Source organism: Lepidochelys olivacea (assembly GCF_965140295.1).
Source record: "Lepidochelys olivacea isolate rLepOli2 genome assembly, chromosome: 7".
Classification (NCBI taxonomy): domain Eukaryota; kingdom Metazoa; phylum Chordata; order Testudines; family Cheloniidae; genus Lepidochelys; species Lepidochelys olivacea.
Window position 1 is genome coordinate 59,639,805 of NC_140417.1, and position 15,080 is coordinate 59,654,884.

At 39.6% G+C, this 15,080-nt stretch overlaps 1 protein-coding gene across 3 annotated transcripts in view; it reads right to left on the reverse strand.

Moving 5' to 3' along the window:
• ERCC6 (ERCC excision repair 6, chromatin remodeling factor) overlaps positions 1–15,080 on the reverse strand; it is an 80,807-nt gene that overhangs the window by 15,852 nt on the left and 49,875 nt on the right. For all 3 annotated transcript variants that reach the window (XM_084634342.1, XM_084634344.1, XM_084634343.1), the window contains 5 exons: positions 7,954–8,124; positions 7,202–7,378; positions 5,524–5,640; positions 3,037–3,132; positions 125–343 (listed from right to left, as the gene is read on the reverse strand). In XM_084634342.1, the coding sequence (XP_084490468.1) occupies positions 125–343; positions 3,037–3,132; positions 5,524–5,640; positions 7,202–7,378; positions 7,954–8,124 (780 nt within the window). The remainder of the gene's footprint in view (positions 1–124; positions 344–3,036; positions 3,133–5,523; positions 5,641–7,201; positions 7,379–7,953; positions 8,125–15,080) is intronic.

Sequence of the window (15,080 nt, forward strand, 5' to 3'; positions counted from 1 at the left end):
TCCACAAAATAACCTAGTTTCTAGCTATAGGTCTTTTTAGATCACGCACACATCTAATTTGGTGGAGGTGGGGTTTTTTTTATTGCAGTTACTACATAACTGTAATAAGTTTGTTTGTTCTTACCTGTCTCGACTGGGTAAAGAGCAGCACTCTGTGACCCTGCTTGTGCCATATTTTCAGTAAGGACTCTACCACTATCATTTTTCCAGAACGTTTCCAGTATCCAAATTGATCTGCTTCTTCTAACTCATCATCTGGCACACCTTTCAAAATCTTGGGACCACCAGAAAAGAGGTCAGGATGGTTGCATATTTTTCTCAAGGCTACAAGTCCAGAGAAAACCTACAGAATACAGGAGAGAATTGTCCTTTTCTTGCAAATTTTTCATTCTACCATTGGTTACATTTAAGAGGAGATAATAATAGACCTAACTGATAGTCATGGAGCAGGTGAACACTGGTGCTCTGGTTTTTACACTAGTACACATTTGTTCCCATTTCAGTAAAAGGTGGTATACAGTTGATATAATACAGTGGCCAATGAAATACTGTGTTATTTGAGAACCCATTTTGGTGCTAATGTTACAAAAATTCTAACAGTTTCTGCATTCATGTAATCCATATTAGTCAGAGTTTTTCTAGCACTTCAGAAGCCAAGAAGTTCCATCCAGCTGCACATTACATGGTCTTCCAGCAAAGATATTCAAAATATAACACCTGCTAAAGGCTGCTATACATGCAGCTGGACTTGTAAAACAAGTACAAATTGTTTCTGTGCATAGGTTGGGTCCTAACTGATTTGTTTACATTAACTAAGCCAAGAGTGAAAAAATTAAAAATAAAAATAAAAAAAGAACCCAGGGAAAAAGTTACACTTATTATTGAATTGGTTCATTTTTCTTTAATCATAAAATGAATTTCTCTCCCCCAAAAGTCGTGCAAATTCGTAAGTGATGCTGTATTTTCAGGAAGATGGTCACAATTTTCCTTTTTTTGTCCTGAAAATAGCAAAATTGCGACAAACCAGATCATGAAAATCTATTCGAGACAAAAATGCACAAATGCTGGAAGATAATTTGAAGATGAAAAGAAAGTTTCCTATGTTGGCAAGTACAACCTCTAGAATCCACACTTACTTAAGCGTGGGTTGTCTCAACATGTTTCAACAGAACGTGTGTAGGGTGATGATAACGACCACTGTTTACATCACTGCATTAGATGGATTCTTTTCAATTATTCATTGGACATTTAAAATACCATAAGTATAATCCCTTCTCTCCACACTCAGAAAACTGTAGTTGCAAAAGCAACTGCCCCAGCACTGTACAGTTGAGTGAGTCAGAGCACCAAACCGATCTGTTAAAGGCCCAATGACATCAATGTGCAAACATTTAGACAGTGAAGGACAACTATATATAAAGATCGTATATAAAGATACGATGTTGGTAAAAAACAACTTATGAGTACTTCTGTTATACACATTCTTAAACCTACTACTCAATATAACAAAAGCTGCAATTTGAAATAGCTGCCCTCACTAGCATCCCTACAAAATAAGGCAACAAGCCAGAAGGAACACATTGTCCAATTAGAGCTCAGAGAAATTTTTCAGATTAAATAGTATATTTGCAGTAAAATTCAGTTTCAGGTTGAAACTATTCATGAATTTGTATCACATTTGTTAAATACTTCCAACCAAGCTAAAGAAGTCTAAATGTTTCAGTAAAATATCAAAATAAAACGTTTTGCTTCTACCTAAAAAATTTCATTTACACTTTCAGGCATTTTGACAAAAGTAATCAAAGGACTCATAAAATGGTCAGAAGAGACAGAGGTGGTGGTGCCTCCCTTATAAATAGGGCTTCTGATTTTTGGTTTTAACTGATAAAACACCCCTGCTACAGGCAAAAAACAAACAAAACAAAGGAAAACCACCGGGACCAGTTCATTGTACCTAGGGGCTTGTCTATACTGAGCAGTAAGGCAGACTATATATATATATATATATATATATATATATATATATATATATATACACACACACACACACACACACACGTGCATGTGTGTGAGAGTGATTTCTAAAGAGCACTGCTGTGTAGATATTACTTGTTACTGAATAAACAAAGAGAAAGCCCCAACCCCCCCCCAATTTTTGGAGATTTACAGAGAACTGAAATTTTTTTAAAAATAAACCTGGAAAAATGAAATTAATAAATCCCCCAAAACAGAAGCCCTTCGTATGAGCTTTAGCTCACAGGATAGTGCACTCACCTGGGATGTTGGAGATGTACGTTCAACTCTGCCATCTTACAGATGTAGAGAAGGGATTTGAACTTGGATCTCTCTTAAACGGTTTCACTTTTGATAAAGTAATTAAAGTCTTTCTACAACAAGGATTTGAAGCTGGACCTCCCACATCCTAGGTAATTGCACAAACTCCCAGGCCACAGAGAGTGTCGGTCTCTCTCATTCTCTGGCCCAATAACAATCCATGGTCATTCATAGTAGATATTCATCATCATTCATACATTAAAAAAATTATGAAGTATAATCTATAGGCTACATTCCTTCTGTAGATACCACTATGCATTATAGGCAGCATTTTCACTTCTAGAACAGAGGGTCCGACACTTCAGGGCATGTACTAAGGCAAAAGCTGCAAAGTTAAGAAGTCCTTTTAACTGTGATTGCTATTTGGGTGGAAGATGAAGATCCTAGTGATTTTTAGAAATGGTAACCCACTCCTTGTCCCGCATTCCCTCATTCACTAAAACTGGTTCCAATATCCAGTTGTGCGTGCATGCATGCTATTGTTCAACACATTATGTCTTCCTCAGTCACTCTACCACTAGCCTCTAATTAATTACTATGTAACGGGCTCTGGGACATCTTGAGTATAGAGGTGCTTTTGTTTCCCCTCTAAGATCCTGCTCAGAGTGTAGCTAGAAAAATGCTGAAGGGCAGGCAGCATCTTTATCCAGATGGCTACCTTTAAACTCTTACATGTCATCATCTACCTTAATTAATGCCAACCTGCATTTCTCCACTGAGAATCTGGTAAACTTCTTTGGAGTCAATGAAGTTTTGGTAGACTTGCCGTTGTTCTTCTGTCAAACGGCAAAAAAGAACCTAAAAAAAAAAAATTGGGCACTTATCCAGTTACCAATCAACTTCATGAGATATGAAATACACAACAACAACAAAAAGAATAAAGCTTCACCGAGGAACTCCTGATCCACCAAAAGTGCAAAATTAAGAACAAGAGCCCACCAGAAGTTAAAACATTTAGAAAAAGGTACAGTATCTGTAGGGGGCAATGCGATAGTTAGGGATGAGTTTCAGCATCCATTCTGTGCCCTTCTCAGTTGCTTATAATTTCCTCCAACTGCATTTATTTATGCAAGCTTCACTTTCCTATTTCCTGACTTCATTGCTTAACTGCAATCTTAACGTTCCCTTAATGCAAGGGCTTTCTAAAGTAGAATTTATAGAATACTAAGTATTGGAAGCACTTTGTACAGTGTATCTGTTATGTCCCTTAAAATCTGCAATCCCCTTATGACCTCCTGGGTAAACAATAGGTTAGCACATGTAATCTGTTCTGGTCATTGGGAAGTTTAGACTTGAAATTAGACAAAGGTTTCTAACCATCAGAGGAGTGAAGTTTTGGAATAGCCTTCCAAGGGAAGCAGTGGGGGCAAAAAACCTACCTGGCTTTAAAATTAAACTCAATAAGTTTATGGAGGAGATGGTATGATGGGATTTTGGTAATTAATTGACCTTTAAATATTCATGGTAAATAGGTCCAATGGCCTGTGATGGGATGCTAGATGGGGTGGGATCTGAGTTACTACAGAAAATTCTTTCCTGGGTATCTGGCTGGTGAATCTTGCCCATATGCTCGGGGTTTAGCTGATTGCCATATTTGGGGTCAGGAAGGAATTTTCCTCCAGGGCAGACTGGAAGAGGCCCTGGAGGTTTTTCGCCTTCCTCTGTAGCATGGGGCACGGGTCACTTGCTGGAAGATTCTCTGCTCCTTGAAGTCTTTAAACCACGAGTTGAGAACTTCAATAGTTCAGACATAGGTGAGAGGTTTTTCGCAGGAGTGGGTGGGTGAGATTCTGTGGCCTGCCTTGCGCAGGTCGGACTAGATGATCATAATGGTCCCTTCTGACCTTAGTATCTATGAATCTGTCATTAATCTTTGAATGTGACCATGTAATGATATTTCACGTAGATTGATGGGCTAAAATGGAACAAAATCACTCGCTCACATCCTGCAAGGCAACAAACATTATGCTGTAAGTCAAACTCTTGTACAGCTCTGTGACTGACAAGAAAAATCAAATGATTTTAATTCACTTAGGAATGTGTTCTTTAGGGGGAAGCAGCCTACGTTCTTTAAAGTGTACTGAAACCACGTTCCAGAGTTTGGCTGAACAGAGAGCATGAGACTTCACAGCAGACACAATGATCTCCCCTGTTAACTCACTGCCCACCCTGGAATCACTAGTATGACTACTTGTCTCAGATGCCTAATGGTGGTAGAAAATGAAGGGAGGAGCATATCAAGGAGCAGTTGTGAGGGGTAAGAAGGGGAGAAGGAAGAAAAAGGGATCTGGTAGAGAAACAAAGCCTGATGCAGGGAGGAAGTAAACCCTAACCCATACTAGAAACAGTGGTTCCTGGGAGTCACAGATATCTTTTTTGTTAAAAAACCACAAACCTTTCATTAACTCAAGAATGGCTGAAGGAATTTAGCTCAAGACCCTTTCAAAAAATATTCACCTTCAGGCACAGAAAAAGCATGGAAAATTTCAGTCCAAAAAGGGAAAATTTTGGAAGGTTCTTAGCATGTGCAAACAGGGGGTCAGAATGGAAGCAAGTTTGCAAGCTGAACTACTATTGCACACGCCATATTTCCCCGGTAATTATTTGCTGGCCAAATGAACCTTATAACAGCAGGAACAACATTTTTTAATGATAACTCTGATAATGAACATACAACAAGAGGTACCCTACAGGCATTGTTCTTAGGATGCACAAGTTTGGCCATTTGAGGGCTGCACTGATCACTCTCCAGGAGCCCAAGGGCTGAAACCAACTGGCATGAAATAGACTAGAATGCACCTTACATGCCCTTTGCTTTAACATGGATGCATAGCTGTGCGGAGAATACAAGGTGAGATGAAGCATTGCATGCTGAATCAGAGGAGGTGGTAAACTGTACAGATACTTTCCACATTACAGAAGTCCATCAGACATCTGTGCCCAGATGATATGATAATCAGGTGATTTATAAATACCTACAAAATAAAATACCTCAGTAGATATTCAAGCTGCTAGACACACTTTGACTTCCCCAGCACATAAGTCTTATACCACTACTGAGAACTTAAAATGTGTAGCTTTAACTTCTCTATGTTCTTTTTTCACACTTGCTCTCAACAAAGTCAACTGAAGTTTTGCTATGGACTTCAGGAGGCAAAGGATCAAACACTGTATATATTTTAAACAAACCTGTTCATTTTTATCTGGCAGTGACAAGCTCATTTTCACATCAGCCTTCATTCTCCGCAGCAAGTAGGGATTTATGGTGTCCCGTAAAACACATGCACACTTGTAGGCAGTTTTTACCTTTAGAAGGGAAAAAACCCAGCATTTAAGAGAGTTCTTAATGTAGAGGGTTTTATGTTTTTATTTAAATGAGATTCATTAACTAGGAGTAGGAAAAAGTAAAAAAACTAGATGGCACAAGCAGACACATTATTTATATTTTCTACCCTTTAATGGATATATGGGATAGCTCAGTGGTTAGAGCATTGGCCTGCTAAACCCAGGGTTGTGAGTTCAATCCTTGAGGGGGCTGTTTAGGGATCTGGGGCAAAAATTGGGGATGGGTCCTGCTTTGAGCAAGGGGGTTGGACTAGATGACCTCCTGAGGTCCCTTCCAACCCTGATATTCTATGATTCTGTGATATATGAAGTTACACTAATTTTTGTTTAGTATTCAATACAATGTGATTTGTAATTAATTCATGTTAGCCAACAATAATATTTAATAAATAGACTCTCATATCAGATACCATTCATTTATTTGGGCTTAATTTGGTGAAATTTATTCCACTGAAAGGAGACCAGAAATTATAGATGTATTGACTAGTAAGACACACTTCCCCTTAGGCAAGCCCCTTTTATCAATGAATCCGTATGTGTAATCTTGCATAAACCAAAAACCACACAGAGAACTGCTCATATACAGACTGAAGATCAAAACGAAGCCTGAAGCAATGGTGGGTAGCAGACAATAAGTGAAGATTAGTGCCCACTTGAGACTATTAAAAAAAAATCGGTATAAGAAAATCCCTATGATCACAGAAACTAAAGGTCATTCTGGCCTTAAATGGAGCATATGGTTCTGTAATGGGTAATGGATGTGTGAGATGGGTATTAACTGTACATAATGGCTAAATATACCCTCAATTCTCTTAAAGAAAAACAAAGAATATAATAAATTATTGATACATAAAAATCAAACTGGCCATTCAATTTAGTAAATTACCAAGCCTCAGACAAGGGAAGCACTTAAACTCAGAATGAATATAAAATTATAAAAAAAATGTGGGCATAAAACATTACCAGGAATGTTAGAGTAGAAATAATTTATATTCTAAGCATTTATATAGAACTTTTAATCTTCAGATAACTTTACAAACAATTAATCTAATAACTAATTTAATAAATGCATGCAGGTAAATGTTTAAAAGTCAGCTAAATAAAATACTTGCGATAACTGCAACCACTGCAAAGATGAACAGATATACTCGTGTTTGAAAGAATAATCCTAGGCAGTTTATGCTCCAAAATCAGATTTAGTTTAAAAATACTTTCACAAAACCTGCTATTAATAGGATGGAAATAGTTTGTTTTTAAATGAAAACTGTTTTCAGTATGGATTTAAACATTTCTCTACGGTGTCTGAAATTCAAATATTACAGCATTTTGCTAATGTTTGAAACCCAGACAGTAATGTATATATAATGTATGTACATATAATGTATGTAAATGTGTTTACTCGATTAGGGCATAGGACACCCAATATAATATACATTTTGAAGTGAGTTTTGAAACAACACAGCAACCATTTCCTTCAAATTAATGATCATCAATTAGTAAAAATATTTTGCTGTATCTTTACCTGCACGGGAGAGGCATTGGAATATCCTCCCATGGTTATTGGAACAGAGAATTGCTCCATGAAGACAGGCAGTGTTCCCAATTTCCCTGGGAATACAAAGTCAAAGAGGGACCAGAGCTCCTTTAGGTTATTCTGCATAGGGGAGCCAGACAAGATGATTCGATGGGGAGTGCGGAACTATTAATATAAAACAAAACAACTTAGTAGTAAGACATTTTCATGAGTTGGCTTGTAATACAGATTCCTACCGCAGAGACTATCCAATTTCACATCAATGAGTTGTCACATTTTAAAATATATATTTATTTCAGAGAAAATATGCTATAAGCTTCTTGTGAAATGTTGTCTACAAAAATGATAGCTCAAACAGGACTTAGCATTAATACGCCACAAAATAAAATGAATGTAACAATCTGTTTTGGATATATACGATTCAAACCCACATTTAACACTAATTTACAGCAAATTCTAATAAACTTTGAATTTATCCTATTATGATAACACTATTGATTTTTAGTGACTGTTGTAAACAATTTTAAAAAAGCCAAATAAATTAAGTATCCAAGCAAGATTTTAAAAGACAGTGTCATGACATATGCCTTTATTCTTTGCTCAGATTTAAATCTATGACTTTATGATTCAGCAATCCATGGTTACTATCAGATTCTGAGCTTATTTTTTCAAATATTTTTTTTTATTATTATTATTATTTTTACAAATGAAGATATTTGGTTTGTTTTCTGGTACAGTACCTGTTTGCACGCAAGTGTTACTGCGGCATTTGGATTCCGGATTTTATGACCCTCGTCTAAAATCACATAATGCCAGTCATAGCTGTTGATATTATCCTGCATCAATCGAATGTATGAATAGGAGGTGATTAGAATGCCATGGCATGCTACCATCTCACGAATTAGTTTCACCTGTAAACAGAATGATTTGTTGTCATTAATTCAGCATTAAGATGTCAAATTAAGACCAGCTGAACTGTGTGTGTGTGATCCTGGTTGTGTTAAAAAGCAGCTGAAATAACTAAGTATTCTTTGTAAATAAAATAACTATGCCAAGACCAGTACTACCTCATCACAAAAGAGCTAACAAATACATATGAAGGAAAAAATTCTGTTTAGATACAATGGTGCAAATGCTAAGTAATTCCAATGATAAGGAAAGTGGTAAGTCGGGACGAGAAGGATTGGGACACCCTACTATCCTACCTTGTGTTTGCAATCCGGGAGGTACCTCAGGCCTCAACTGGGTTTTCCCCCTTTGAGTTATTATACGGACGCCAGCCCCGTGGCACACTAAATATCGCAAAAGAAATCTGGGACAAGAAACCCATTGAGGGGAGACATATAATTGACCATGCATTGCAAATGCGAGAACGGATAGCCCGGGTCACCCCTATTGTATGGGAACATTTGGAAAAGGCGCAGGAGGCCCAGGGAACCAATTACAATCGCCAGAAAAAAGTCCGACAGCTCCAACCGGGGGATTGGGTGATGGTGTTGGTACCCACGGCAGAAAGCAAGCTTTTGACCCAATGGCAGGGGCCCTATGAGGTGGTTGAACCCATGGGGGAAGTAACGTACAAAGTGTGGCAGCCAGTATGCCGGAAACAAGAACAAATTTATCACACTAACCTCTGAAAGCCTTGGCACCAACGAGAAGCGTGTGTAGTGGCCCAAGAGACCCTGGATCCAGGGAAATAACATGCAGGAGCAGATCAGGATATTCACTGATCTGACACGAAACCAGAAGAAGAAGGTAACTGAAAAGATCAACTGATACCAGGACGTGTTTTCAACCAAACCAGGTCGGAGCACCGAAACCTATCACCACATCATCACAGACCCTGGGGCAAAGGTAACTTTAAGGCCCTATCGGGTCCCAGTGGCAAAAAGGGAGGAGATCAAGGCAGAGGTAAAAAGGATGTTGGAGCTGGGAGTCATGGAAGAGTCCCACAGTCAGTGGTCAAGCCCGATTGTGTTGGTGCCCAAACCGAATGGCACCACTAGGTTTTGTAATGACTTTCGCCGGCTGAATGAGATATCCAAATTCGATGCATACCCCATATCGATGAGTTAGTTGACTGCCTGGGCAATGCCCGATTTTTGACCACCTTTGATTTAACAAAGGGATCCTGGCAGATTCCCCTTGCCAAAGATGTGAAAGAAAAAACGGCACCCAATAATCTACCTCAGCAGGAAACTCCTCCTGAGAGAGCAGAAGTATGCCGTGGTTGAAAGAGAGTGCCTAGCTGTGAAATGGGCCATGGAAACACTATGTTATTACCTTCTGGGACGACGGTTTACCCTTGTGACCAACCATGCATGCCTCCAGTGGATGCAGCAAAATAAAGAGAAGAACGCAAGGGTGACGAGATGGTTCCTGTCCCTACAAACTTTCCAATTCACCATACACCACCAGGCTGGATGCCACCATGGCAATGCAGGTGGCTTGTCACAGGTACACTGCCTGCATCCCAAGTTGCCCAATCCTGTGGTGTTGAGCGGGGTGTGTGTGTGGAGAATTCGTGACGGGGTTGGGCCAGATGGTTACAGGAGAGTGATTTTTTTTTTTTTAAATATGCAACGCTTCATGAATTTGCGAGTCATCCTTGCGCAGGGGCCATGCTAATCTTCTCTGTATCGTTCCAATTTTAGTATATGTGCTCAGGAGAGTGATAAAAGGCAGATATATTAGCCCCAGGTTAAGTAGGTCCCTTTTCCTTGGGTAAGGTAACAGGGAAGGTTCTAGAACAATCAGGAACTTTCTGGAAACAATTAAGGCAGACAGGCTGATTTAGAACACCTGCAGCCAACCAAGAAGCTGCTAGAATCAATTAAGGCAGGCTAATCAGGGCACCTGGGTTTAAAAAAGCAGCTCACTTCAGTTTGTGGTGCGTGTGTGAGGAGCTGGGAGCAAGAGGCACTAGGAGCTGAGAGTGAGAAGGCGTACTGCTGGAGAACTGAGGAGTACAAGCATTATCAGACACCAGGAGGAAGGTCCTATGGTGAGGATAAAGAAGGTGTTGGGAGGAGGCCATGGGGAAGTAGCACAGGGAGTTGTAGCTGTCACAGCTGTTCCAGGAGGCACTCTAGACAGCTGCATTCCACAGGGCCCTGGGCTGGAACCTGGAGTCGAGGACGGGCCCGGGTTCCCCCCAAACCTCCCAACTCCCGATCAGACACAGGAGGAGTTGACCTAGACTGTGGGTTCATGAAAACAGCGAAACTGAGGGCTGCCGTGAATCTCCGAGGCGAGCAAATCTGCCAGTAAGCACAAGACCAACTAAGGTAGAGGAGGAACTTTGTCACACTAGTCAACGCTATTCTAAGAGCGGTGCACATTCACTGCTGACCTGGGACTTGATCCTACAATAGTCAAATCAATGCGAGGTTTCCCAACGACATTAATAGAAGCAAGTTTTGGACACCAGCACAAAAACAGAAAAGAAAAAAAGATGACAGCCAGGGTGTCTTCTGATCTTTTAAATTCCCAAGGAGAAAACATGAAAATGTTTGCCAACTTGGTACGTAACAAAAAAGATTATGTATGTAGCAGACTTTGAGCTTATAAACAAAGGTGTGCTTTTTAAAAATCACAATTTTATTTCTTTTTTTAAAAAACACACTGCTTTCCCCCCAATGATTCAGATGAACATCTGATAAGCCACAAATCACTTTCTGTAAAATAAATAAATAAAAAATTTATAACTGATCCCTATATAGCTGAAGACATGACATAACCCCCCCCACAACCTCTTCCAGTTCAACCTACTTTAGATTTTCTACTCTTTGAACATTATCTACCGACATAGGTGTAACATATGCAACTGTTAAAATAAAAGTAGAAATTAGCTCCTTTATTCACATAACATGAACTCTTTTTATAATATTCTGTATTACAGAAGCAGTAGTATTCCTACGTAGATTCACACACACAACTTAACTTCACCTGATTCATTCCTAGTATTCTGTAACTGTGTGTTCTAGATGCTCAGTAATGGCCTATCGCAGAATATTGTAGAAATCTCTACCCAAACACTTAAGACAAATCATCTCGGGCGATTTCAAATTAAAAGCTTGTAAAATATGTAACCTCTCCTAGTTTTTGCAATTAATAGGGTATGTCTGCAATTAGCCTGACTTACAGAATGCTACACTGTTGTCATTAAAAGATGTTTTGTGAAAGTGCTGCTGTTATTATGGAGGCTCAGGAGACCAATCCCTCCTAGAGGGCAAACAGTGGACTGGTAGAAAAACAACAGCCATAAATCACATTGTCAGATAGCAGAGAGAACAGGAGTGAAACATAGGCACATGAAGGCCATTCACTAAACACAGCACAGCAGATTCCTAGTCAGGATTTACTGAACCTGTAATTAATTAAAATTTCCTTCAAGCTAAATCTTTAATAAACAAGGATTTGTGCTGACAAAGAAGAAAAACACAGCAAACACAATTTTAACAATGCATACTACAACATTTATTACCTATCATTTCAACGTATCTAGTGGATACTTGAGAGGGTGTATGGTGTAAGTTACAGCTCTTAACATAATTTAAAAGGAAGAGGGTTTTCACAGATTTCAGTGTTAAATTTTTATGTATTCTGTTCTGATACTGTAGCATTTCAGAATTCATGCTACTTTATCAGCTGGTGTATTTTTAGTCTTTAGTTTGCAATCTGCTCACAATACTCTCTATTTTGCTTAAATTAAGATGTACTTAATAGCAATGTTTGCTTTACTGGAATGTCTCAGGGAACCGATTTAGACTAATGATAAGCAGCAGTCATTGCCATGCACTAACTGGGACAGCATTAGAATAAGTTTTGCTTAATGGGGACAAATTCATCCAATGCCTAAGGGTTAAGCAGTGGTTAATTAGGCTTGAAATTCTGAGTTCTGGTATTAAGAGAGACAGCGTCAAGAAACAATGACAAAATGAAAACCTTTTTAAAAAAAATCTTGCATTTTTATTCAGAAAAGTATTTTCTGCCTTCAGACTTGAAACAATGATCTTTTTTCCTAAATCAGGGTGAAATACTGATTGTCCAGGGCCCCCCAATTCAGATTGGTCTAGTGTCCACTACAGGGCAGCATTCTGACAAGCAGCAACCCGTTTTTTTGGGCCATGTCCTATTTCTGATTATGAGCACCAGAGAAACACCTCTAACTAAACACATTCTTCCTTCCTGCTGAATATTTAAGTGTTATATTGCATGGTTTTGCTGTGATACAACCTATGTATGTGAATAAAAAAAAATCTGAACAAAACCAGACCATGAACAATCACACCAGTAAATATTGAGCCTGGTGGAAAGAAAGGTATTTCTTTTTTGAAGAGACAATTTAAGAGTGAAACTATACTGCAGTTAACCATTTCTATGGATTGTGTCTTTTTCCTTTGCAGTGCAAGGTGCCTTTGGTTTGGTTTGTTTTCTGAACAAATATTTATTTATAAATAGAGCAAAAATTGCTTATGGGTACACTGCAGAGACACATTAGCAGTACTTTGATTTCAAAGTCTGGCACTGCATGGTAAATTGTCATGTCAGAATCTGCCTGCCTTTCTGTCTTGGAGGACATATAGCCATGCTCCTGTGCACTTATAACTGGGCTATTCTGCTCTTCAACTGCCTCAAACTGACTAGACATACAAAGATGACTGCAACTTTAACAACAGGCTGTGCTTCAACCTGTGCGCGGGTGCTCTAGTTACTCACGTCTGGTCTACATTACACAATTATGTTTATGTAAAGTAGCTTATGTCGACCTAATTATGTCAACGTCTACACTACAGCCTTGCTTCTGCCGATGTAAATGCCCTACTCCACCTCCACAAGAGGCATAGGGCTTATGTTGGTGTAGTTAGCGCAAGACAGTGTCTGTGTAGATACTTCGTTATTTACATTGGCTGATTGCTGTCTTGTCAATTTCACAGCAGGTGCCATGAAACTGACAAGAAAGCTAGGCAGCTAGAGCCCAGGTGCCCCCTGCTCCCAGCTGGGAGCCGAGGCGAGAAGCTTGGGCACCCTTCTACGCACCCGCTCCCCATCGGGAGCTGGGGCAGTTGGACCCCGTTCCCCAGGGCCGAGAGCTGTGGGAGGCTTCCCCTCCCTACCCTGACTCCCAGGGGGGAATGGGGAAGTGAGAAGCCCTAGGCAGCTTCCCCTGGCTCCCAGCGGAGAACGGGGCACTCTGTCGGGAGCCTGGGAGGCAGCTGGGCTTCTGGCAGGGAGCTGCTAGCAGAGCTGAGATACCAGGCTCTAACAGCTCCCCACACTGCCCCTCTTAGGTTGGTGGAAGCGCTCCTGATGAGAATATGCACAACTGACCCAAGAAGGGTAGTGTGGACATGCATCACCGCAGTAATTACTGAGTGTAGTGTAGACATACCCTCAGAATTTTGTTGGGTGAGGAAGGTCTTTCCAACCCTCTTCTTTTCCCAGTGATGAAGTGCACTACTGGAAAGCTTTATGCTCCACTTTTATAATGGTGGTGGTGGTAAAGAAAAAACAAGTTAATCTCCCATAGCTTCAAAAACATATATTATCCCTGGGTGAGAGGAATACAGCAGATTTACAAGACTGATTGGTACAGTTCAAAACTTAGTCACCAGCACTAACCGCTTTTTTTTTTTTTTCTTTCCGAACTTCAAATTCTCATCTTGTCATGCCACATAAAAATTCAACAGGAAATGTCTGTTGCGCAGTTTTTAAAGTTTGATGATTGGAGTGATCTGAATTGGACCATTTTGACTTTATAGTTTTTTTGGTCATGTAGTAAGAATCTTTGTGCTGCAAGACCTCTTGTTTGTACATTTTAGTGATTTGCTTAGTTAACTGAACTTGCTCTTGCATTGTTTGTTAAGTCTTGCACATGACTTGGCTCATTTTGCCCCCAAAGTTCCATGCGAGAATGTTCATTGACATTAGGATTTAGCTCATATATTGATATCTTTAAAAAGGAGAACAAAGAAAAAACTTAGGAAATTATAGAGCCATCAGCCTAATTTCAGTACCTGGAAAGATATTGAAACAAATTATTAAACAAGTCTGAAAGCATCTAGAGGATAATAGGGTCATAAGGAGTACCCAGCTGGAGGGTTACTGGCCTAGTGCATAGGGGGAAGAGCAGTAAATGTGATATATCTTGACTTTAGTAAGGCTTTTGATACAGTTCCACATGATTTGCAGTCTAGATGAAAACTATAAGGTGGGTGCATAATTAGTTGAAAGACTATACTCAGAATAGTTATCAATGGACTTGCTGTGAACATGGGAGGGCGTACCCAGTGGGGCCCCACAGGGGATCAGTCCTAGGTCTGGTAATAGTCAAGATTTGCATTAATGACTTGGATAATGGAGTGCAGAGTCTGCTTATAAAATCTGCAGATGACACCAAGCTGAGAGGTGTTGCAAGCACTTTGGAGGACAGGATTAGAATTCAGGATGACCTTGACAAATTCGAGAACTGGTCTGAATTCAACAAGATGAAATTCAATAAAGACTAGTGTAAAGTATTTCACTTAGGAAGGAAAAATCAAATATAACTACAAAATGGGGAACAGCTGGCTAGGTGCCAGTACTGCTGAAAAGGATCTGGGTTTATAATGGATCATAAATTGAACAGGAGTCAACAATGTGATGCAGTTGCAAAAAAGGCTAATATCATTCTGGGCGGTATTAACCGGAGTCCAATGTTTAAGACACAGAAGGTAACTCTCCTACTCTACTCAGCGCTAATGAAGCTTCAGCTAAAGTACTGTGTCTAATTCAGGGTGCAATGCTTTAGAAAAGATGTGGATACACTGGAAAGAGTCCAGAGGAGAGCAACAAAAATGATAAAAACATTAGAAAACCTGACCTA